Source organism: Coregonus lavaretus, assembly GCF_964263955.1.
Source record: "Coregonus lavaretus genome assembly, chromosome: 22".
NCBI lineage: Eukaryota > Metazoa > Chordata > Actinopteri > Salmoniformes > Salmonidae > Coregonus > Coregonus lavaretus.
The window spans coordinates 42,219,652-42,244,051 of record NC_140009.1 but is presented as its reverse complement, the minus strand read 5'-3'; the positions used below and the strand labels follow the sequence as shown (position 1 = coordinate 42,244,051).

General features: G+C 45.2%; 2 protein-coding genes across 3 annotated transcripts in view; one reads left to right on the top strand and one right to left on the bottom strand.

Moving 5' to 3' along the window:
- Positions 1 to 24,400, top strand: part of LOC311149767 (tyrosine-protein phosphatase non-receptor type 11-like) — an 80,631-nt gene that overhangs the window by 10,769 nt on the left and 45,462 nt on the right. The window lies entirely within an intron of this gene.
- Positions 8,441 to 9,154, bottom strand: LOC311149592 (uncharacterized protein C14orf119 homolog). The gene has a single exon (XM_084186766.1). The coding sequence runs from the start codon at positions 9,113 to 9,115 to the stop codon at positions 8,501 to 8,503; it is 615 nt and encodes a 204-aa protein (XP_084042892.1). The 5' UTR covers positions 9,116 to 9,154; the 3' UTR covers positions 8,441 to 8,500.

Genomic DNA, 24,400 nt, shown 5'->3' with positions numbered 1-24,400 from the left:
GAATATCCCTTTGAGCATGGTGAAGTTATTAATTACACTTTCGGTGGTGTGTCAATACACCCAGTCACTAAAACGATACAGTCGTCCTTGCTTGCTTAGTTGCCGGAGAGGAAGGAAACTGCCCAGGGATTTCACCATGACCTAGTTCAGTCTCCAGTAGACACTGGGAGACAAAACAAATAATTAAAAAAATAATAAAAGACCAAGTCCATATTATGGCAAGAACAGCTCAAATAAGCAAAGAGAAATTACAGTCCATCATTACTTTAAGACAAGAAGATCAGTCAATTTCGGAACATTTCAAGAACTTTGAAAGTTTCTTCAAGTGCATTCGCAAAAACCATCAAGCGCTATGATGAAACTGGCTCTCATGAGGACCGCCACAGGAATGGAAGACCCAGAGTTACCTCTGCTGCAGAGGATAAGTTCGTTAGCGTTACCAGCCTCAGAAATTGCAGCCAAAATAAATGCTTCAGAGTTCAAGTAACAGACACATCTCAACATCAACTGTTAAGAGGAGACTGTGTGCATCAGGCCTTCATGGTCGAATTGCTGCAAAGAAACCACTACTAAAGGACACCAATAATAATAAGAGACCTGCTTGGGCCAAGAATCATGAGCAATGGACATTAGACCGGCGGAAATGTGTCCTTTGGTCTGGAGTCCAAATTTGAGATTTTTGGTTCCAAACACTGTGTCTTTGTGAGACCATTAGGTACCGAGATGAGATCCTCAGACCCCTTGTGAGACCATATGCTGGTGCGGTTGGCCCTGGGTTCCTCCTAATGCAAGACAATGCTAGACCTCATGTGGCTGGAGTGTGTCAGCAGTTCCTGCAAGAGGAAGGCATTGATGCTATGGACTGGCCCGCCCGTTCCCCAGACCTGAATCCAATTGAGCACATCTGGGATATCATGTCTCGCTCCAGCACCAACGCCATGTTGCACCACAGACTGTCCAGGAGTTGGCGGATGCTTTACTCCAGGTCTGGGAGGAGATCCCTCAGGAGACCATCCGCCACCTCATCAGGAGCATGCCCAGGCGTTGTAGGGAGGTCATACAGGCACGTGGAGGCCACACACACTACTGAGCCTCATTTTGACTTGTTTTAAGGAAATTACATTAAAGTTGGATCAGCCTGTAGTGTGGTTTTCCACTTTAATTTTGAGGGTGACTCCAAATCCAGACCTCCATGGGTTGATACATTTGATTTCCATTGATAATTTTTGTGTGATTTTGTTGTCAGCACATTCAACTATGTAAAGAAAAAAGTATTTAATAAGATTATTTCATTCATTCAGATCTAGGATGTGTTGTTTAAGTGTTCCCTTTATTTTTTTGAGCAGTGTATTTTACTGTTGCTATCACTCGTTACTGTAGCCTATGCTATTTAATCAACTGTAGTATCAATCCAAAATGGACTAGGACGAGAATATTCTGTGCCCTCAGCCGAATTGGAGTTGATGACAATGCAAAGCAAAGACCGTCAATAGCCTACGGAACTTGAAACAAACGTAAATAGTATTAAGCCATGAAACGCCTTGATTGGCAAGTGAGTGGCCAAGCCCTCGTCACACCCACAACTTGTTTATTCATCAAAACCCAGCCCGTTCACACTACCACCAGCTATTGTGCTGATAATAACGGCTGTGAAAATAACATAAATATTTCTGACACCCCCCGGACCTATAGCGCTACCGCCAGCGCTTAGATTTACCATTGCGTTAGGTTTGTTAAAATAGAGCCCAAGGTATTGTACTGGTAGCAGCCGTGTAAATGTAATTCCTCTCATCTCCTCCTATTGACGGTGTCACGGTCGTTGATGAACGGGTCAGACCAAGGCGCAGCGTGAAATGCATACATGTTTATTAAACAATAAACATACAACAAAACAATAAACAACGAAACGTGACGTCGGAAGGCTATACACTAACAAGTCAAACACCGAACACAAACAAGATCCCACAACACAGGCAGGAAAACTGGCTGCCTAAGTATGATCCCCAATCAGAGACAACGAGCGACAGCTGCCTCTGATTGGGAATCACACCTGGCCAAACATAGAAATACAAACATAGAATCCCCCACATAGAAAAAAACACACACATACAGTGAGGGGGAAAAAGTATTCGATCCCCTGCTGATTTTGTATATTTGCCCACTGACAAAGAAATGATCAGTCTATAATTTTAATGGTAGGTTTATTTGAACAGTAAGAGACAGAATAACAACAAAAAAATCCAGAAAAACGCATGTCAAAAATGTTATGAATTGATTTGCATTTTAATGAGGGAAATAAGTATTTGACCCCCTCTCAATCAGAAAGATTTCTGGCTCCCAGGTGTCTTTTATACAGGTAACGAGCTGAGATTAGGAGCACACTCTAAAAGGGAGTTACCTGTATAAAAGACACCTGTCCACAGAAGCAATCAATCAATCAGATTCCAAACTCTCCACCGTGGCCAAGACCAAAGAGCTCTCCAAGGATGTCAGGGACAAGATTGTAGACCTACACAAGGCTGGAATGGGCTACAAGACCATCGCCAAGCAGCTTGGTGAGAAGGTGACAACAATTGGTGTGATTATTCGCAAATGGAAGAAACACAAAATAACTGTCAATCTCCCTCAGCCTGGGACTCCATGCAAGATCTCACCTCGTGGAGTTGCAATGATCATGAGAAAGGTGAGGAATCAGCCCAGAACTACACGGGAGGATCTTGTCAATGATCTCAAGGCAGCTGGGACCAAAGTTACCAAGAAAACAATTGGTAACACACTACGCCGTGAAGGACTGAAATCCTGCAGCGCCCGCAAGGTCCCCCTGCTCAAGAAAGCACATATATAGGCCCGTCTGAAGTTTGCCAATGAACATCTGAATGATTCAGAGGAGAACTGGGTGAAAGTGTTGTGGTCAGATGAGACCAAAATCGAGCTCTTTGGCATCAACTCAAATCGCTGTGTTTGTAAAAGGAGGAATGCTGCCTATGACCCCAAGAAAACCATCCCCACCGTCAAACATGGAGGTGGAAACATTATGCTTTGGGGGTGTTTTTCTGCTAAGGGGACAGGACAACTTCACCGCATCAAAGGGATGATGGACGGGGCCATGTACCGTCAAATCTTGGGTGAGAACCTCCTACCCTCAGCCAGGGCATTGAAAATGGGTCGTGGATGGGTATTCCAGCATGACAATGACCCAAAACACACGTCCAAGGCAACAAAGGAGTGTCTCAAGAAGAAGCACATTAAGGTCGTGGAGTGACCTAGCCAGTCTCCAGACCTTAATCCCATAGAAAATCTGTGGCGGGAGCTGAAGGTTTGAGTTACCAAACATCAGCCTCGAAACCTTAATGACTTGGAGAAGATCTGAAAAGAGGAGTGGGACAAAATCCCTCCTGAGATGTGTGCAAACCTGGTGGCCAACTACAAGAAACGTCTGACCTCTGTGATTTCCAACAAGGGTTTTGCCACCAAGTACTAAGTCATGTTTTGCAGAGGGGTCAAATACTTATTTCCCTCATTAAAATGCAAATCAATTTATAACATTTTTGACATGCGTATTTCTGGATTTCTTGTTGTTGTTATTCTTTCTCTCACTGTTCAAATAAACCTACCATTAAAATTATAGACTGATCATATCTTTGTCAGTGGGCAAACGTACAAAATCAGCAGGGGATCAAATACTTTTTTGCCTCACTGTATTCCCACCCTGACCAAACTAACTAGAGTTTAATAGGCCAGGGCGTGACAGACGGATTGTTTTTGAATCAGGTGGATCATGAAGTGACCCCTTTCTACAGAATGTCAGGCGTGTTTCTGGATCTCTACACACATAAAACATCTACTGGCAAATGTTCCTTTCATTGCTGTATATCCCAGTCCATTGTTAACGCCACAGCATGGGCCTTTGACGATACAGAGCCTTGTTCAATCCCCCCCTGTCATGTATTTGTGTCTAATCCCTTGGTGAATGCCAGTTGTAATCTGTTACGATTTGCTGCTGCTGTTTGAAAAGTTCCTCAGTAATCTCCTGGGCTTGGAATGAGAGAAAAAAAAGCCTGGTTCCTGGCTGGATAAAGGGGTCAGGTGCAATCTGGGGCAGTGTCGCTCCCCAGATGTATGCAGCTTCGTGTGGCTTTGGCCCCATCTGTTCCCTCTTCCATCAGCTCCACTACTGTCTACTGTTGTCTTCTCTTGCTCTCTCACTTTCTCTGTCTCTCTCTATCTCTCACGTCAATCTGCTTTGTGAATGACGAGCCGCCACTAAAGCCTGATTCATCCTGATCTGAGTGTCATTGCACCGAAGGTCCGGAGCGAAGGCACAGGACAACGTCCCGCCATTCCAAGGACTTGGTTTACTCGTTTGACGTTGTAGGGACTTTAGATGTTTGCCCAGCAGTTGAGCTCAAGCTCCCCAAGAGTCCGGTTAAATTGGATCCACAGTTTTGCCATCAAACAGAAATATGAAAGGATGTGTGTTTCACGGCTGCTTGAAGGCTGTACGAAAGTCTCACAAGGCTTGTAAGTAGATCTAGTGTTAACATGCCTGTTGATGTCCTTATCTTATGAATACAGTCATTTAAGAGTGTCTGCTAAATGACTAAAATTTAAATGTAAATACCCAAATACTCACTTTTGTGCCTTGGCATAGAGGCTTGTTCTGGCAAAGATTGTGTGTGTGGAGTTTAATAAAAGGATATCTTATTGTTGCGTTTACTGCATTTATCGCTGTCCATGATTCTTTGTGAAGTGTGGGTGAAGGAAAGCGATATTTTGCTGTGGAAATGCATGTGCTATGTGACTCACTGATTCTATAAATGTCAGTGTCAAAAAGTATACTTTTCCCACTCAACCAAAATTCCGCTCTTATCTCTGATATTTTCTCAAAAGAAAGAATCCCCTACAGTGTTGTAACCAGTGAATTGTAAATAGCAGTGGTCAGTGCTGTTTAAGATTAGGAAGGACAATTATTTTTATGAGCATGGCCTTTTACAGCATAATATGACTGTCATTCATATTCCATTCACCCAGCTCAATGTAACATCGATTGGTTTAGGCTACTACATGGTTCTAAAATGTTCCCTATACCCATCATGTTGCTACAACCTAGCCTAAGAATGAAAGTTCACAAGGTAGGTGCACAGGTCGAGTAATCAAGGTGACAGACATTGACATATTCAATACTGCCTTGCACACTCTTGCCTGCATCTAGCTGATCTAGGGTGTAATCATTAGTCCAAACAGTTGCAAACAAGAGTTTCTATTGGACAAATTCAGGTACGTTTATCCCCGTTTCGTTCTGTTTGCTTCCGTTAAAGAAACGTTTTAACAGAATCGGTGAAATGAATACACCCCTGATCACACGCAAACACTTTCATAGCAGCCACATACAAACAGCATGATCACTTTGCTCGTTGTATAATTCCTTATCGCATCTACGCACTCACCCCCATTCACCTTTTCCCTTTGCTTGTGGACTTCAGTGCACAACACAACAACTGTCTGTGACCAGGCAAAAAAAACAACATTCCAAGCCAAACCTTCATACCATAACCGCTACACACAGCCTACATCGTCACCATATTAGCTAACGTCATAGTCAACATAGCTACTATAACTAGCACATTAGTAAACCCGTTACAATCATGCAGTACAGTGTACCATCAGCAAGCAGTTTAGCAGTTACACCGGCTGGCCCCGGTGGCAATAAATTAATAAAACCAAAAGCTTACCTTGACTTGGAAGAGTGTTGCGTAGCCATAGCCAGCTAGCTAACATAGCATCCCTCTCTGTTTGAGCCGGGTGTTTGAGTAGGCTAAACTAGCTAGCTGCATTCGCTCGCTAAGTAAGTGAAAGTGAAGAAAATACAACAGAATATAGCTATAGAAATGAATTTGTTCAAAACTGTCTTTCTATTTGAGTCAACTACTCGCCACATTTTATGCACTGCAGTGCTAGCTAGCTGTTGCTTATGCTTTCAGTACTAGATTCATTCTCTGATCCTTTGATTGGGTGGACAACATGTCAGTTCATGCTGCAAGAGCTCTGATAGGTTGGAGGACGTCTCCGGAAGTTGTCATAATTACTGTGTACTGTAAGTCTATGGAAGGGGGTGAGAACCATGAGCCTCCTATGTTTTTTGCTGAAGTCAATGTACCCAGAGGAGGACGGAAACTAGCTGTCCTCCAGCTACACCATGGTGCTACCCCAGAGAGTGCTGTTGAGGCTACATTTACATTTTAGCAGACGCTCTTATCCAGAGCGACTTACAGTTAGTGAGCGCATACATTTTTCATACTGGCCCCCCGTGGGAAACGAACCCACAACCCTGGCGTTGCAAGCGCCATGCTCTACCAGCTGAGCTACACGGGACTCTCTGCCCAGAGAGCGCTGTAGAGGCTACTGCAGACCTTCATTGCAAAACTGTGTGTTTTAAATCAATTATTTTGGTGACGTGAATATATTTAGTATTGTTTTAACTTTTAATGTTTCACTATTTGTATTTTTATGAAATTCACTGAGGATGGTCCTACCCTTCCTCCTCTTAGGGGCCTCCACTGGTAAACAGTGAATAATTGTAAACAGTGTTCAGAAAGTATTGGTGTAATTTAAACCACCAGTACACATCACTGTAGCTACGTCCAATCCAATGCTTGTAAATCCATGACAGGGATTGTGCAAGTGCATACTTTCGGGGAAGTGTGGAGAATCAGGATGCAGCTTCTTAGATATTATGATTTTCCTAGCTAAATAGTTTGGATGCTGAAGCAACAGATCGAGATAGCAAACATTTGTATGAAAGGGTGGTATTCTTTAACATAAAGTAGCGAACTAGGTCTTGAGGTTCTGCTATTGCTGTTGAAAGGCATAATGGGCCACTGACAGGCTACTGATATTTTGACAGCTCAACTTTTGTTTGTTTTGAGTCATGTATTGACCTGGCAGCACTAAGGAAGCGGGCCTTTGTGAGTATATGGCGCACTGATTGGATTACATTGACCAAAAAAAGGTTTGTGATTGTTTGTTCCATAGAGAATGAGAGGCCTCTAGTGGCCAAAATTACATTTTAGCATGGCAGCGCATTTGAGGGCTTCGCCATATTAAAATAGTAAACTGTTTGGATTCCTATGGGTTGTAGCCTCAATGGTGCTGCCCATGCTGTCACAGACGCTATAATGGCACAGATACAAAGATGAGTCCTCTATCTATCTCTATGGTTTGTTCAAGCAGCAACCATTGGTGCATTCTGTCTCGTGGCAACAGTGGAAAAATAAGCTACAAATTGCGCCTTTAAGTCTGATACCAGAACATTGCACTGTATTTCTCCAAGAGCGTATCCAGACATTCAACACAGTGTTTTGTGGAAATTCTCAACCCGCCCTTGAGCATATACAAAACTGACCACAAGCTCTGTTTTTGATTCACCACACCATCATTACAATTGGCTTCATCAACGTTAGCAGTTTATTTTTTTTATTTTTATGTAGGCTTAATACAAATGGGTTCACAGTTCTGCACTTTAACAAGCCTTGAAAAAGCCACAATAGTGAATTCCATTTGCTATAGCAACCACTTGTGGAAAGGGGCCCTGCGAATCAAATAGCTCATAGATTAGACCCAGAGTACTTTAGCATATTAACCTCATAATTATGAAAAATATTTACGTTATGGTGAGGAAAAAACGTAATTCCATGTTGCATTTTTAAACATAACCGCAAAACTTGTTTTTGTTGAAAGTTCTGACCTCTATTGATCTTTTGATACCAAGAGGAGTCACAATCCCCTTTTCATATTTTCTTTACATTATTTGTATGAAAGAATAGTTAGGATATACGGAGAGAGGGAGATGGTGATAGACGGGCACAGACCAGAGACATCATTTGCAATTATGCTAGTGGTGTATTTCTGTACATTTTGTTGTTGGACAATGTAGCATCAAAATGTGTAATGGTTGATGGTGAACGATACGGTTTATCCAAATGTGAGCTGGATGGAGTAAATTGTATGTTTTACTCTCTGTTTGGTTATATAACACAGGAAGTAAGCATTTGCCAGTTATCTTAAGTTCTGTAAACGTTGGTGTCCTGAGTGGTATACTACGACGTAAGCTAGATCTACTCAGGCTTTTATAAAGCTAGCCAGCTTCAGTTAGCTTCACATTGCAGATCAGGCTTCAACCGTACTATATATTGATATTTTAGTCATTTAGCAGAGGCTCTTATCCAGAGCGACTTACAGGAGCAATTAGGGTTAAGTGCCTTGCTCAAGGGCACATTGACATTTTTCACCTAGGGGCACATCAACATTTTTCACCTAGTTGGCTCGGGGATTCGAACCAGCGACCTTTCAGTTACCGGCCCAACGCTCTTAACCACCCCCCCCCGTTCTTCACTGTCTCCACACATATGCTTCCCCATGTACCACTCCAACTTGACTTGTTTCTATCTGTCTACCACCCACGCATTGTCTATCCATTCTACACCCTCTTCTCCCGTATCCCTCAATCCCTGCCTGCTGTCCCAGCTACACCTCTGTAGAAGTGGGCAACAAAGATCGGGTCCCTCTCTTCTAGAATGTGCAGGAAACTGTTCCTCTCCTCCTCACTCCATGACTCAAACCATTGGGTCCAGAGGCACAGTTGGCACTCAAAGATATTTGGTGGGCTGTCCTTAACCTGTAGCGTATTGAGCGACTCGAGGAGGGTACACACTTTCCCTGGCACAGCTTTCCCCAACAGGTCCTGCAGAAACCGTTCCCTCTGGGCAGTGCCCCAGCTCAGGAACCAGTTCAATACACAACGCTGCTCCTGAAGAGTTACGTAGGAGAGTGGCAGGGGCTCTCTGCCTGCCGCTGAGTTCAGAGAGGTACAAGATAGGTTCTCCAAGCTGGGAGGCACTAAACCCTGTGGTACAGATAGAAAGTCTGCCTGGCTGGGTGAAGACGAACTGGACTGTGTGCAGAGCCAACCCTGTCCAGCAGTGTTAGCTGTATCCAGTGTGTTGCTACTGATGTTGGGATAGTGTGTGCTGCTGGACAGGGTGCCAGCAGCTGGGGGCATCATGCCAGGGGGCTGCTGGTTTGAGCCTTGATTGACATGGAAGAACCAGGACATCATGCACCGTTTTTTACAAGTCACGTTCTTCTTATTTTCAACATGTTGCAATCTCCAACTGAGCCCAGCAGCACTGGCACCAAAGATATTTATAACTAAACCAAGATAGACCATGATGGTGGATATTGCTCGTCCGCCTGCCGCCAACTCTAGTAGGCTTGTAACTGTGCGTTCATGTCGTACATGGCTAGTCGAACGCCAGACTCTTCATTTTGATGTCCTAGAGATTGACCAGCGGCGGAATGGTGAGCCACCACCTGCACCTGTGGCAACTGCAGGGAGATGCCTACAGACAGAGAGAGGAAGTGTTGCGGTCAGGGACCAGACCCCCTACACACAGTTTGTGATGTGGCAGCATGGTGCCCTTGGTGCAGGAAACTGAGTTGTCATCCCCAGTTGCTGTGTTTGGAGAATCAGGGACACTTTCCCTGATCCCCATTCACAGTACAGTCGTGGTCAAAAGTTTTGAGAATTACACAAATATTAATTTTCACAAATTCTGCTGCCTCAGTTTTTATGATGGCAATTTGCATATACTCCAAAATGTTATGAAGAGTGATCAGATGAATTGCAAAGTCCCTCTTTGCCATGAAAATGAACTTAATCCCCAAAAAACATTTCCACTGCATTTTAGCCCTGCCACAAAAGGACCAGTTGACATCATGTCAGTGATTCTCTCGTTAACACAGGTGAGAGTGTTGACGAGGACAAGGCTGGAGATCACTCTGTCATGCTGATTGAGTTAGAATAACAGACTGGAAGCTTTAAAAGGAGGGTGGTGCTTGAAATCATTGTTCTTCCTCTGTTAACCATGGTTACCTGCAAGGAAACACGTGCCGTCATCATTGCTTTGCACAAAAAGGGATTCACAGGTAAGGATATTGCTGCTAGTAAGAATGCACCTAAATCAACCATTTATCGGATCATCAAGAACTTCAAGGAGAGAGGTTCAATTGTTGTGAATGCGGCTTCAGGGTGCCCAAGAAAGTCCAGCAAGCGCCAGGACCATCTCCTAAAGTTGATTCAGCTGCGGGATCGGGGCACCACCAGTGCAGAGCTTGCTCAGGAATGGCAGCAGGCAGGTGTGAGTGCATCTGCACGCACAGTGAAGCGAAGACTTTTGGAGGATGGCCTGGTGTCAAGAAGGGCAGCGAGAAACATCAGGGACAGACTGATATTGTGCAAAAGGTACAGGGATTGGACTGCTGAGGACTGGGGTAAAGTCATTTTCTCTGATGAATCCCCTTTCCGATTGTTTGGGGCATCTGGAAAAAAGCTTGTCCGGAGAAGACAAGGTGAGCGCTACCATCAGTCCTGTGTCATGCCAACAGTAAAGCATCCTGAGACCATTCATGTGTGGGGTTGCTTCTCAGCCAAGGGAGTGGGCTCACTCACAATTTTGCCTAAAAACACAGCCATGAATAAAGAATGGTACCAACACATCCTCCGAGAGCAACTTCTCCCAACCATCCAAGAACAGTTTGGTGACGACCAATGCCTTTTCCAGCATGATGGAGACCTTGCCATAAGGCAAAAGTGATAACTAAGTGGCTCGGGGAACAAAACATTGACATTTTGGGTCCATGGCCAGGAAACTCCCCAGACCTTAATCCCATTGAGAACTTGTGGTCGATCCTCAAGAGGCAGGTGGACAAACAAAACCCCACAAATTCTGACAAACTCCAAGTATTGATTATGCAAGAATGGGCTGCCATCAGTCAGGATGTGGCCCAGAAGTTAATTTACAGCATGCCAGGGCGGATTGCAGAGGTCTTGAAAAAGAAGGGTCAACACTGCAAATATTGACTCTTTGCATAAACTTAATGTAATTGTCAATAAAAGCCTTTGACACTTATGGAATGCTTGTAATTATACTTCAGTATACCATAGTAACATCTGACAAAAATGTCTAAAAAACACTGAAGCAGCAAACTTTGTGAAGACCAATACTTGTGTCATTCTCAAAACGTTTGACCACGACTGTACACTGGGTTCCACCCTGGGCGCTAGGATTCTCAAAGCGTTTGGCATGATAACATACTAGTGTTATGCCCAAAGAGTGTCCGTTACAAGACACTTATTGGTATGACATTAGTATGGCATCATGTCACTTGATGTGAATAGAACACAACCTCTCCCTCAGTTTGCATTCTCCACACACAAACACCTGCCAGGTGCATCTTCAGGACATCAAATACCTTCTTACTGGGCAAACCATGTCATATCAAACGTTCTAAAAGGTTGTTAGTTTATTTCTCACCAAAAGTGTCATCACTGCACTTTCTCCTGGCACACAAAGTTTAAATGGGAAAATGTCAGATTTTATTTATACATCTGAAAGTGTGCTTGAATAAATAATAATTTTACATTTGTTTGTTTGCATTTATTATTTTTTTATTCTGGATATAAAGTTTCAAAAGGCACAATTTTACACATTTTAGACCACGTTTGTCTATATTGAAAATTGGTTACCATTGACATAATTCTACAGTTGAAATGTCACCCTCAAAACAACAGTTAACAACAATGACTTGTGCCAGGTCTATGCAGGTAAATGAGAACTTACTCCTTGCTATACATGGGATGTCCAGTGAAATAAGACAGAGGCGTGAAATTATTAGGTTATGGTACCGATATTCCAGAGGGGTTTTCAACTGGGATATAAAACACATAACTAACCCTGGACAAATGAACTCAATGACATATTTAAAGTGGTAATCAGCGAGTCGTCCATGACCCCAGGCTTCCCCCCGCTTCTTGTGTTGTTTATATATACACAATATATGGTTGTGAGAGAGTGGGAAAGCGCATAGATGCGAGAGAAAGCGCTTGGGCATGAGGGAGCGTGCGTGAGAGAGCTAGAATGTAAACAGCAGAGTAGTCAGCTGCTAGCTAGTTGTAGATAAACAGTTGTGGTAGCAGGGACAACGTTTAAAAGAAATGTTCTACTGAACAAGCATCATCATCATTAGTATTTGATCTGGATCAACTCGACCCCAAAAGAGAAGTGAGAAAAAGTGTTGGGTTTCGTTACAAATGAAATAACAAAAGAGGTGCGTCCTGGGGGTTGCAGACGACCAGCTTTAAGGAGTTAAGATGCAATGTGAACATGATCAAACGCAAGTTAACCCTTAGCTACCAAGAAAAATGGTCAACTGATAAATGGCTAAAACAGAAACTCAGAATATAACCAGATCAAAAACACATATGATCCAGAACCTTGTGTCACTTGTCACCTAACAAGAAATAAAATATGTGTGTGTCAGCCCAGACATAATATACACCCCTAGAGGCAGGTAGAGCCCCATGAACACAAGGATGGGAGGATTAGAGGAGGGAAAAGAGGCCAACAATATATTTTAATAGAGCTATGGCTGACAGGTGTTCCGGGTAAGACGTAGCTGTGTAAAGACCTCTATAGATTTCATCTGAACAAACTGTTTAAAGGCCCACTGTCATCACATGATCACTCCATTCAAATGACCTCACATGTACACCACCGACCACAATCTAAATCAAAATAAGGTTCCGGTGTGAAGCAAGGGGTTTGGGGAGGGGGATGGTCTGCTCTGTGTTTAGTGTACCGATACCATGAAATTATAAAAATACAACTATTCATTGACTGCATAGGTATCATCTCCTACAGGCTTTGTTTAACTCACTGAGGTCTGATGCAATTCTACCTGATATTCCTGCCTTCAATTTTCTTACATACCTAGGCCTCTTCTCACTTGTGATTGCACAAGTTCCTCAGTTGTTGGTGGAGGAATAGGGGGTAGGAGTCCAACTCTTCTAGGGTCTTCCGGGCCTTTGGGTTCTTCTCCTTGGCATCCTGCCACCAGATTCCAACCGCTTCCTCAAAATCTTGCATTGGAGGTCCGGAAAGTATCCATATGTCTTCTTAGTCTTTAGTGAGTAGACACTCCAACATTTTGCATTTTTTTTTTATACAGTCTTCTATAGCTATAAATCAACGTAATTTGAGAGTATGCATTGTGTTATAAAATATGAAATATGTACTTTCAAGGACAATTACAACAGAACATAAGGTTGTGCATCACCTCCCTCAATGGTTTAGAGAAAGGAGATTGGATGGTTTACAATACACTGCAAATACACTTAGAAGTTCCTGTTTATATTCAATGACTCCATTTTTCTTGCATCCCACGTCCTTGCCTACTTCTCAATCATATGGTAGAAGAAGGTCCAGGGTCACTCCCGTCTGACCCTCTTCTCCAAAGGTTTTGAAAAGGAGGAAGGAGAGAGGATGTAAGCAATTCAGGAAATATTCATTTAGAAAGACCCTGTGTTTGGCCAATGTGTGAGTGCGAAGAGGTGCGTGGGGCAGTTCTGTTGTTCAAAACTTCCTTCTCTAACTGTCACGTTCGCTTAAGGAGGAGGACCAATGCGCAGCGTTGAATGCGTACATATTATTTATTAAAGAGATCACCCGATCAAAACAACGAACGAAACGTGAAGTCCTTCGATACACACAAACCAAAAGGAACAAGAAACCACAACACAAAGTGAAAAGACCGATAGTTAAATATGGCTCCCAATCAGAGACAACCAGCTGACACTCGTTGCCTCTGATTGGGAGTCACTCAGGCCAACATAGATATACAAAACATAGACTTACACACCCTGGCTCAACATAACATAGTCCCCAGAGCCAGGGCGTGACAGTACCCCCCCCCAAAGGCGCGGACTCCGGCCGCGCCAAACAACCACAACAGGGGAGGGACCGGGTGGGCACTCCGCCTCGGTGGCGGATCCGGCTCCGGACATGACCCAGGCACGGGTTGTGCTGGACTGACGACGCACACCCCTGGCTTGATGCGTGGAGGAGGAACGGGCCGGACCGGGCTGACGAAGCGCACCCCTGACTTGGTGCGGGGAGCAGGAATGAGCCGGACCGGGCTGACGACGCGCACCACTGACCTGGTGCGGGGAGCTTGGATGGGCCGGACTGGGCTGGCGACGCGCACCACAGACTTGGTGCGGAGAGCAGGAACGGGCCGGACAGGGCGGACGAAACGCACCATAGACTTGGTGCGGAGAGCAGGCACGGGCCGTGCCGGACTGACGACGCACACCACTGGCTTGGTGCGGGAAGCTTGGATGGGCCGGACTGGGCTGGCGACGCGCACCACAGACTTGGTGCGGAGAGCAGGAATGGGCCGGACCGGGCTGGCGACGCGCACCACCGACTTGGTACGGAGAGCAGGAACGGGCCGGACAGGGCTGACGACGCGCACCACAGGCTCGGTGCGAGAGGCAGGAACAGGCCGAACCGTACTGGGGACACACGCCACTGGCCCTATGCAGGGATCAGGAACGGGCCGGACCGGACTGGTAATACACCCCAGTACCTCTCGCCGTGCCTCCACACTTTCCCTCTCCTCTGTGACCAGTGGCCCCCTTAACCTGGCGGCCTCCTCTGCACACCCACTGGACCGCTCCATCGCGGCCTCCGGCTGCCCCGTCGTCCACGTCGTGAGCCCCCCCCTAAAAATGTTCTGGGGTTCTCTCCTCCCCGTGGACCAGGCCTCCCTAGTTCTCGCCAGACTCTCACTCCACTGCTTCAAAGTCCAACCTTTCTGCTCTTCGCTTGGCTGGGCCCAGTTGAGACTCCTACTCCACTGATCCCAGGTCCATCCACTCTCCTCTTCACGCTGCTTGGTCCTGTCTTGGTGGTTTCTTCTGTCACGTTCGCTTAAGGAGGAGGACCAATGCGCAGCGTTGAATGCGTACATATTATTTATTAAAGAGATCACCCGATCAAAACAACGAACGAAACGTGAAGTCCTTCGATACACACAAACCAAAAGGAACAAGAAACCACAACACAAAGTGAAAAGACCGATAGTTAAATATGGCTCCCAATCAGAGACAACCAGCTGACACTCGTTGCCTCTGATTGGGAGTCACTCAGGCCAACATAGATATACAAAACATAGACTTACACACCCTGGCTCAACATAACATAGTCCCCAGAGCCAGGGCGTGACACTAACCTATCAACTTCAAATAGAGTGGGGACTTACATCTTGGTTACATCTGCGTTCTGCCTGGCTGGTCTGTTCTTGTGGAAGTTGTAATCTAGTGCTGCCAGCAGTGTTCTGGCTTCATAGACTGGTGGTGAAAAGGAAAAGCGCTTGCTGGCGTACATCAGAATATGGTTCTGGTAGGACACACAAAAAAGAACACAGACCAGTCATAATGAATGCGTCATGAAATCAACTAAATTGTCACCACCTTTGGCTGTGTGCATGTCAAACATCACCCTAATGCAGGGTTTCCCAACCATCTCCTCTGTGACCAATAGACCAATATTGTTATATATTTTCTGGTGGTCCCCGAGGACAGTACTGCAGTAATGCATAATGGACCATTATCTGTAACCAATTGCTAAATAGGGGGAAGGATTCTTGAGAAAATGTAACCCACCTGAAGTTCAGGTATTTATGAAGATCCTTCAGCCACCTTGTGTTGAGGACGATGTCTGTGAGAGCCTGATGTGCTGGAGAGCCCTTTTTGATCCATTCCTTGGTGTGCTTGTCCCCCAGGCAGTCATGTTCACAATGTCCCAGTGTCCATGTGTGTTCATTCACAACATTGTGAATAACACCTCTCCACAGGTCCTGAAACATGCAGTGACATTACCCACTTTGCCTATTGCAGATATGATTTCAGCAACTCAGGGACAAGTGCTAGCTCACAGCTAAGCACAATACAGTAAGTACATCATCACTCAAACATAACACATACATGAGAGTAATAAATAAGACAAGATAAATATGACTTACAATAAACTCCTTGTATGTGTCCGCCCTTTTACAGCACCACCAAAAGTGGTTGACAACCTCCTTCGTCCACAGGATGAGTTCTGCCTGGCCTTTAATCTGTGCTGTCTAGATATGATAACAATTCCAACACTGGAGCAACATCGTCACATCATAAAAGTAAAAATACACTGCTCAACAAAATAAAGGAAACACTTAAACAACACAATGTAACTCCAAGTCAATCACACTTCTGTGAAATCAAACTGTCCACTTAGGAAGCAACACTGATTGACAATACATTTCACATGCTGTTGTGCAAATGGAATAGACAACAGCTGGAAATCATAGGCAATTAGCAAGACACCCCCAATAAAGGACTGGTTTTGCAGGTGGTGACCACCAACCACTTCTCAGTTCCTATGCTTCCTGGCTGATGTTTTGGTCACTTTTGAATGCTGGCGGTGCTTTCACTCTAGTGGTAGCATGAGACGGAGTCTACAACCCACACAAGTGGCTCAGGTAGTGCAGCTCATCCAGGATGGCACATCAATGCGAGCTGTGGCAAGAAGGTTTGCTGTGTCTGTCAGCGTAGTGTCCAGAGCATGGAGGCGCTACCAGGAGACAGGCCAGTACATCAGGAGACGTGGAGGAGACCGTAGGAGGGCAACAACCCAGCAGCAGGACCGCTACCTCTGCCTTTGTGCAAGGAGGAGCAAGAGGAGCACTGCCAGAGCCCTGCAAAATGACCTACAGCAGGCATGTGTCTGCTCAAACGGTCAGAAACAGACTCCATGAGGGTGGTATGAGGGCCCGACGTCCACAGGTGGGGGTTGTGCTTACAGCCCAACACCGTGCAGGACGTTTGGCATTTGCCAGAGAACACCAAGATTGGCAAATTCGCCACTGGCGCCCTGTGCTCTTCACAGATGAAAGCAGGTTCACACTGAGCACGTGACAGACGTGACAGAGTCTGGAGACGCTGTGGAGAACGTTCTGCTGCCTGCAACATCCTCCAGCATGACCGGTTTGGCGGTGGGTCAGTCATGGTGTGGGGTGGCATTTCTTTGGGGGGCCGCACAGCCCTCCATGTGCTCGCCAGAGGTAGCCTGACTGCCATTAGGTACCGAGATGAGATCCTCAGACCCCTTGTGAGACCATATGCTGCTGCGGTTGGCCCTGGGTTCCTCCTAATGCAAGACAATGCTAGACCTCATGTGGCTGGAGTGTGTCAGCAGTTCCTGCAAGAGGAAGGCATTGATGCTATGGACTGGCCCGCCCGTTCCCCAGACCTGAATCCAATTGAGCACATCTGGGACATCATGTCTCGCTCCATCCACCAACACCACGTTGCACCACAGACTGTCCAGGAGTTGGCGGATGCTTTAGTCCAGGTCTGGGAGGAGATCCCTCAGGAGACCATCCGCCACCTCATCAGGAGCATGCCCAGGCATTGTAGGGAGGTCATACAGGCACGTGGAGGCCACACACACTACTGAGCCTCAATTTGACTTGTTTTAAGGACATTACATCAAAGTTGGATCAGCCTGTAGTGTGGTTTTCCACTTTAATTTTGAGGGTGACTCCAAATCCAGACCTCCATGGGTTGATAAATTTGATTTCCATTGATAACTTTTGTGTGATTTTGTTGTCAGCACATTCAACTATGTAAAGAAAAAAGTATTTAATAAGATTATTTCATTCATTCAGATCTAGGATGTGTTATTTTAGTGTTCCCTTAATTTTTTTGAGCAGTGTATATATATACAATGTAATATCTTTCATTACATACTCACTGCTTGGATTTTCTTGGCCAGGTTCTTGGCTCCATGCCACATATAGAGAGAGTGCTGTATTCTGCTGTCTTTATATTTTCCTTTCGCTGGGTCTGAATAAATATGAGCGATATATTATTATTTCTAAAACGATTACATTTTGCTAAATAAATATGTTAGATGTGCATGATCATAACCAAACTTACTCATTAGAGCAGAAATATATTTTAGTGGGATCTCCTTAATCAGCTGATCCATGGTCCTAATGAAAGCCTCTTTTCCATGATGACAGAGTTTCTCTGGGTCTCCCTCTTGTCAATGTTCACTATGGAGATGATGTCTCTGGAATCATTCTCCAACGTAGTGTAGGTGCAATACTGTGCACAGTAGCCTGGCTAGGCCACTCCAGGACCTTAATGTCCTTCTTCTTGAGCCACTCCTTTGTTGCCTTGGCCGTGTGTTTTGGGTCATTGTCATGCTGGAATACCCATCCATGACCCATTTTCAATGCCCTGGCTGAGGGAAGGAGGTTCTCACCCAAGATTTGACGGTACATGGCCCCGTCCATCGTCCCTTTGATGCGGTGAAGTTGTCCTGTCCCCTTAGCAGAAAAGAACCCCCAAAGCATAATGTTTCCACCTCCATGTTTTGACGGTGGGGATGGTGTTCTTGGGGTCATAGGCAGCATTCCTCCTCCTCCAAACACGGCGAGTTGAGTTGATGCCAAAGAGCTCGATTTTGGTCTCATCTGACCACAACACTTTTACCCAGTTCTCCTCTGAATCATTCAGATGTTCATTGGCAAACTTCAGACGGGCCTGTATATGTGCTTTCTTGAGCAGGGGGACCTTGCGGGCGCTGCAGGATTTCAGTCCTTCACGGCATAGTCTGTTACCAATTGTTTTCTTGGTGACTATGGTCCCAGCTGCCTTAAGATCATTGACAAGATCCTCCAGTGTAGTTCTGGGCTGATTCCTCACCATTCTCATGATCATTGCAACTCCACGAGGTGAGATCTTGCATGGAGCCCCAGGCCGAGGGAGATTGACAGGTCTTTTGTGTTTCTTCCATTTGCGAATAATCGCACCAACTGTTGTCACCTTCTCACCAAGCTGCTTGGCGATGGTCTTGTAGCCCATTCCAGCCTTGTGTAGGTCTACAATCTTGTCCCTGACATCCTTGGAGAGCTCTTTGGTCTTGGCTTCTGTGGACAGGTGTCTTTTTTACAGGTAACAAGCTGACATTAGGAGCACTCCCTTTAAGAGTGTGCTCCTAATCTCAGCTCGTTACCTGTATAAAAGACACCTGGGAGCCAGAAATCTTTCTGATTGAGAGGGGGTCAAATACTTATTTCCCTCATTAAAATGCAAATCAATTTATAACATTTTTTACATGCGTTTTTCTGGATTTTTGTGTTGTTATTCTGTCTCTCACTGTTCAAATAAACCTTCCATTAAAATTATAGACTGATCATTTCTTTGTCAGTGGGCAAATGTACAAAATCAGCAGGGGATCAAATACTTTTTTCCCTCACTGTAGAAGTAATAAAAAATAAAAAAAACAGTACATCCATGTTAAATACTTGTGGTGTACTGTAAGCACACAAACAATGAAGTCTTACCTAGGGCTACCACACAGTCTTTGGTTCGCAGACGATCAATGATCACAGCCCCTTTCTCCATCTAGAACAATTGTATCGAGTCCACACGGTATGAGTCTTGAAATTGCTACTGGAAACAATCCCCATGTTCATGAATTTGAAAAGGAGGCACATTTGTGAGTAATTATTCCCAGACAGCAAAATGTTTGTGACCAACAAAAGGTCACCTGCCAGCATCCCATGCTTCACTGTGGGCTGAGACTTCCATTTCCAGACGCAGTGACCTTAGGGGCAGATCTGTAAGATGAAGACAGCATGCAATAGTTTCCATACTACCATATAAACCAGTTTTCTTGGAAGAACGGTTATTTAGTCTGCCAATAAGAATGCGGTGGTTGACAGAGTCGAAAGCCTTGGCCAGGTCGATGAAGACGGCTGCGCAGTACTGTCTTTTATCGATCGCGGTTATAATATCGTTTAGGACCTTGAGCGTGGCTGAGGTGCACCCATGACCAGCTCGGAAACATGGGCAAGTTGCAGCGGAGGGTCCAGAGCTGGTGGCTGGGGTAGTGGTAGCCAGGTGGAAAGCATGGCCAGCCGTAGCAAAATGCTTGTTGAAATTCTTGATTATTGTAGATTTATCGGTGGTGACAGTGTTTCCTAGCCTCAGTGCAGTGGGCAGTTGGGAGGAGGTGCTCTTATTCTCCATGGACTTTACAATGTCCCAAAACTTTTTGGAGTTAGTGCTACAGGATGCAAATTTCTGTTTGAAAAAGCTAGCCTTTTCTTTCCTAACTGATTGTGTATATTGGTTCCTGACTTCCCTGAAAATGTGCATATCGCGGGGGCTGTTCGATGCTAATGCAGTACGCCACAGGATGTTTTTGTGCTGGTCAAGGGCAGTCAAGTCTGAAGTGAACCAGGGGCTATATCTGTTCTTAATTCTGCATTTTTTTAATGGGGCATGCTTATTTAAGATTGATAGGAAAGCACTTTTAAAGAACAACCAGCCATCCTCTACTGACGGAATGAGGTCAATATCCATCCAGGATACCCGGGCCAGGTCAATTAGAAAAGCCTGCTCGCTAAAGTGTTTTAGGGCGCGTTTGACAGTGATGAGGGGTGGTCGTTTGACCGCGGACCTATTACGGACGCAGGCAATTAGGAAGTGATCGCTGAGATCCTGGTTGAAGACAGCGGAGGTGTCCCGAGTGGCGCAGTGGTCTAAGGCACTGCATCGCAGTGCTAGCTGTGCCACTAGAGATCCTGGTTAGAGTCCAGGCTCTGTCGCAGCCGGCGGCGACCGGGAGACCCATGGGCGGTGCACAATTGGTCCAGCGTCGTCCAAGGTAGGGGAGGGGGGTTTGGCCGGCAGGGATGTGGGTTTGTTTCCCACGGGGGGCCAGTATGAAAGATACATTTAAAAAATACATGTATGCATTCACTAACTGTAAGTCGCTCTGGATAAGAGCGTCTGCTAAATGACAAAAATGTAAATGTAAATTTAGAGGGTAAATTTGTCAGGATGATATCTATGAGGGTGCCCACGTTTACAGATTTAGGGTTGTACCTGGTAGGTTCGTTGATAATTTGTGTGAGATTGAGGGCATCTAGTTTAGATTGTAGGTTGGCCGGGGTGTTAAGCATATCCCAGTTTAGGTCACCAAGCAGTACGAACTCTGAAGATAAATGGGGGGCAATCAATTCACATATGGTGTCCAGGGCACAGCTCTGGGCTGAGGGGGGTCTGTAGCAAGCGGCAACAGTGAGATACTTATTTCTGGAAAGGTGGATTTTTAGAAGTAGAAGCTCAAACTGTTTGGGCACAGACCTGAATAGTATGATAGAGCTCTACAGGCTATCTCTACAGTAGATTGCAACCCCACCCCCTTTGGCAGTTCTATCGAGACGGAAAATGTTGTAGTTAGGGATGGACATTTCTGAATTATTGGTGGCCTTCCTAAGCCAGGATTCAAACGCTGCTAGAACATCAGGGTTGGCGGAGTGTGCTAACGCAGTGAATAACTCAAACTTAGGGAGGAGGCTTCTGATGTTAACGTGCAAGAAACCAAGGCTTTTACGGTTACAGAAGTCAACAAATGATAACGCCTGGGGAGTAGGAGTGATACTGGGGGGGTACAGGGCCTGGGTTAACCTCTACATCACCAGAGGAACAGAGGAGGAGTAGAATAAGGATACGGCTAAAGGCTTTAAGAACTGGTCTTCTAGTGCGTTGGGTACAGAGAATAAAAGGGGCAGATTTCTGGGCGTTGTAGAATAGATTCAGGGCATTATGTACAGACAAGGATATGGAAGGATATGAGTACAGTTGGCGTTGGGTAACGATGAAAGAGATAGCATCACTGGAGGCACCGATTGAGTCGGTCTCCGTGTGTATGGGGGGTGGGACAAAGGACCTATCTAAGGCAGGTTGAGCTGGACTGGGGGCTCTACAGTGAAATAGTACAATAAGAAATAACCAAAACAGCAATAAGCAAGGCATATTGACATGGGAGAGAGGCATAAAGCAATCACAGGTGTTATTCGAGAGAGCTAAGACAACAGCTGGTAATGGTGACAACGTTTGGGCTGAGGCTAAACATAAACAGGATGCGGTACCGTATAAAGGAACAGTCCAGCAGGCATAAGCTGTATAGCTGAGTTATCATAAGGTCCAGTGACCAGCAATAGGAGAGTTCGGAGGTAGTTCGGGGGCTGCTACAGCACTGGCGAGCAAGAGGCACGGCTTGCGTGTGCTAGCGGGCCGGGGCTAGCAGATGGATCTTTGTGGTCAACGTCGTAACGGGAAGCCTGTTGAAACCACATCAGACGATTTCGTCGACAGACCAGTTGTGTTGGATCGGCGGGGCTCTGTGTCAACACTAGGAGGTCCCGTCCGGTTGACAGAGAGGTAGATAGCCGGGAGATGGGCCTGGCTCGAGGCTAGCTCAAGGCTAACTGGTGCTTGCTAAGGGGCAATGGTAATTAGCCAACGACAACAGCCATTCGGTTGCAGCTAGCTAATTGCGATGATCCGGCGCTAGGGTCCAGTGATTCCGGCAGAAAATCCAATATGCTCTGGGTCGATAGCACGCTGTGCAGGCTGGCCGAAAAATTGTCCAGGCTAGAGCTGGCTGGTGGGTAGTGCAGGCCACGGACAATGGTTTAGACCGCTAACGGTGGCTAATAGCAAGTAGCTAGCTAGCTGGCTACAACAGCCATTCGGTTGCAGCTAGCTAGTTGCGATCATCCGGCGCTAGGGTCCAGTGATTCCGGCAGAAAATCCGATATGCTTTGGGTCGATAGCACGCTGTGCAGACTGGCCGACAAATTGTCCAGGCTAGAGCTAGAGCTGGCTGGTGGGTAGTGCAGGCCACGGACAATGGTGAAGACGCTAACGGTGGCTAATAGCAAGTAGCTAGCTAGCTGGCTACCACAGGCATTCGGTTGCAGCTAGTCTAGTTTCAGCTTAAGGTTCTTGATAAAAGTTATAAAGAAATAATAGAATCCTTTCCACGTTGGGTGAGGCGGGTTGCAGGAAAGTATATTTAGTTAAAGAATGAAAAGTGAAATTGAGAAATATATACAAAATAGACAAAAAACAGATATAGTATCTTCATTACTGCCAAACATTTTGAATACTAGAGAGGGAGTACCAGAGAGATACACCCCCACATAGGCCACTCAAAGAAGGCAGGCACAAAGAGAGGGACACAAAAACACAGAAACCAAACCATAAATGATGCACACACAAGAAAGTTCACACTACCCAATAGCCATCAAAGGAATAGTAAAAAGGTATCTAGCTATTCTCCTATTGAAATTAAGCATGTGTTCTCAACTATCTGACAGCGTGGTGCTGGATGTCACTCCAATGCTTGATAAAGCAGGCAGAGGTAACACTTTCCTTGGAGTGGATTGTGGTGGGGCCTTTTCATAACTAGAAGATGAGAAATTACATTTTTATTTCACGCATGTCCCATTATTATATAACATATCTATCTAGCTGACGTTAGCTAGCTTGCTAATGTATGTCACAAAACCTAGCTAGTGAGCTTGCTTGTCAACTCTCTACCCAGCTACATAATGTTAGCTAGCTAACATTGTTTCAGTAATGTTCTATAATAACGATAGTCACTTGGAAGTCTGAAAAAGCAGAGGCAACTATACTGCCGAGCACCATTACAGCTGCTAACGTTACAGCCGAGCACCATTACAGTTATATCACTCTCAAACAGAGAAATGCGCATGAAAGGTTAGCTAGCTAGATATGTTAAATGTATCAATATCCTGACTGGTTTTAGATCGTAAATACCATGCACACTGTAGTTATTTATCAAGACAGCCATATAATTTAGATAGCATAAAGCTAACCCGGATTCTCCATTCAAACATCACAGCTAACACTAGCTAGCTACTGTAGATGGCGCAACGTCTTGGTAACGTTACCTGTCAAGCAGAAAACAGACCATCTCTGCATCAGACTTCAGCCCTTTTAGGGCCATAACTTCTCTCCAGCGATTAAAATTGTTACCAATATTTACTCTGGTTTTTCCCCAAGCCTTATCATTTAGTCGCTTGGCTAAACTTCAAAAAAAGTTGCCACCTGTATCCGCAACCAGTGGGGCTGGACACTTGTCTAAGAAATCCGCCATTGTTGATTGCGCTCGGAAGAAGATGACCACGCCTCCAAGTGACGCTGCTCAAAGAGGGAGGAAATTCTGAATGCAATTTTGTAAGGGCCCAAAGCATATTTTTTTGTATTCTTTTTTTTGTGAAACACTATCATTCCACTATTACTGTAGATATATTATGGACATTTTATGACATTATAATGCAAAAATTCGACATAATGCTCCTTTAACTTGAATTGGAACTGCCATCTATGGATTAAATGTCTATGGTTGGTTGCGGCTGTCAGTTTGCATTTTGCAAATTTCAAAATACAATTCCTTGAAAAACGTACAGTTTGGAAAGCAAATGCTGTCATCACACACACAAAAAAAACATTTGATTAATAAAATATTGAATCAGTCATCTTCCTCAAATGACACAATTAACAAGGGGATGACAATCTTTGCGAGAGGAAGGAAATTTGATTTCATTGGTCCTCGACCCACATCTCAGA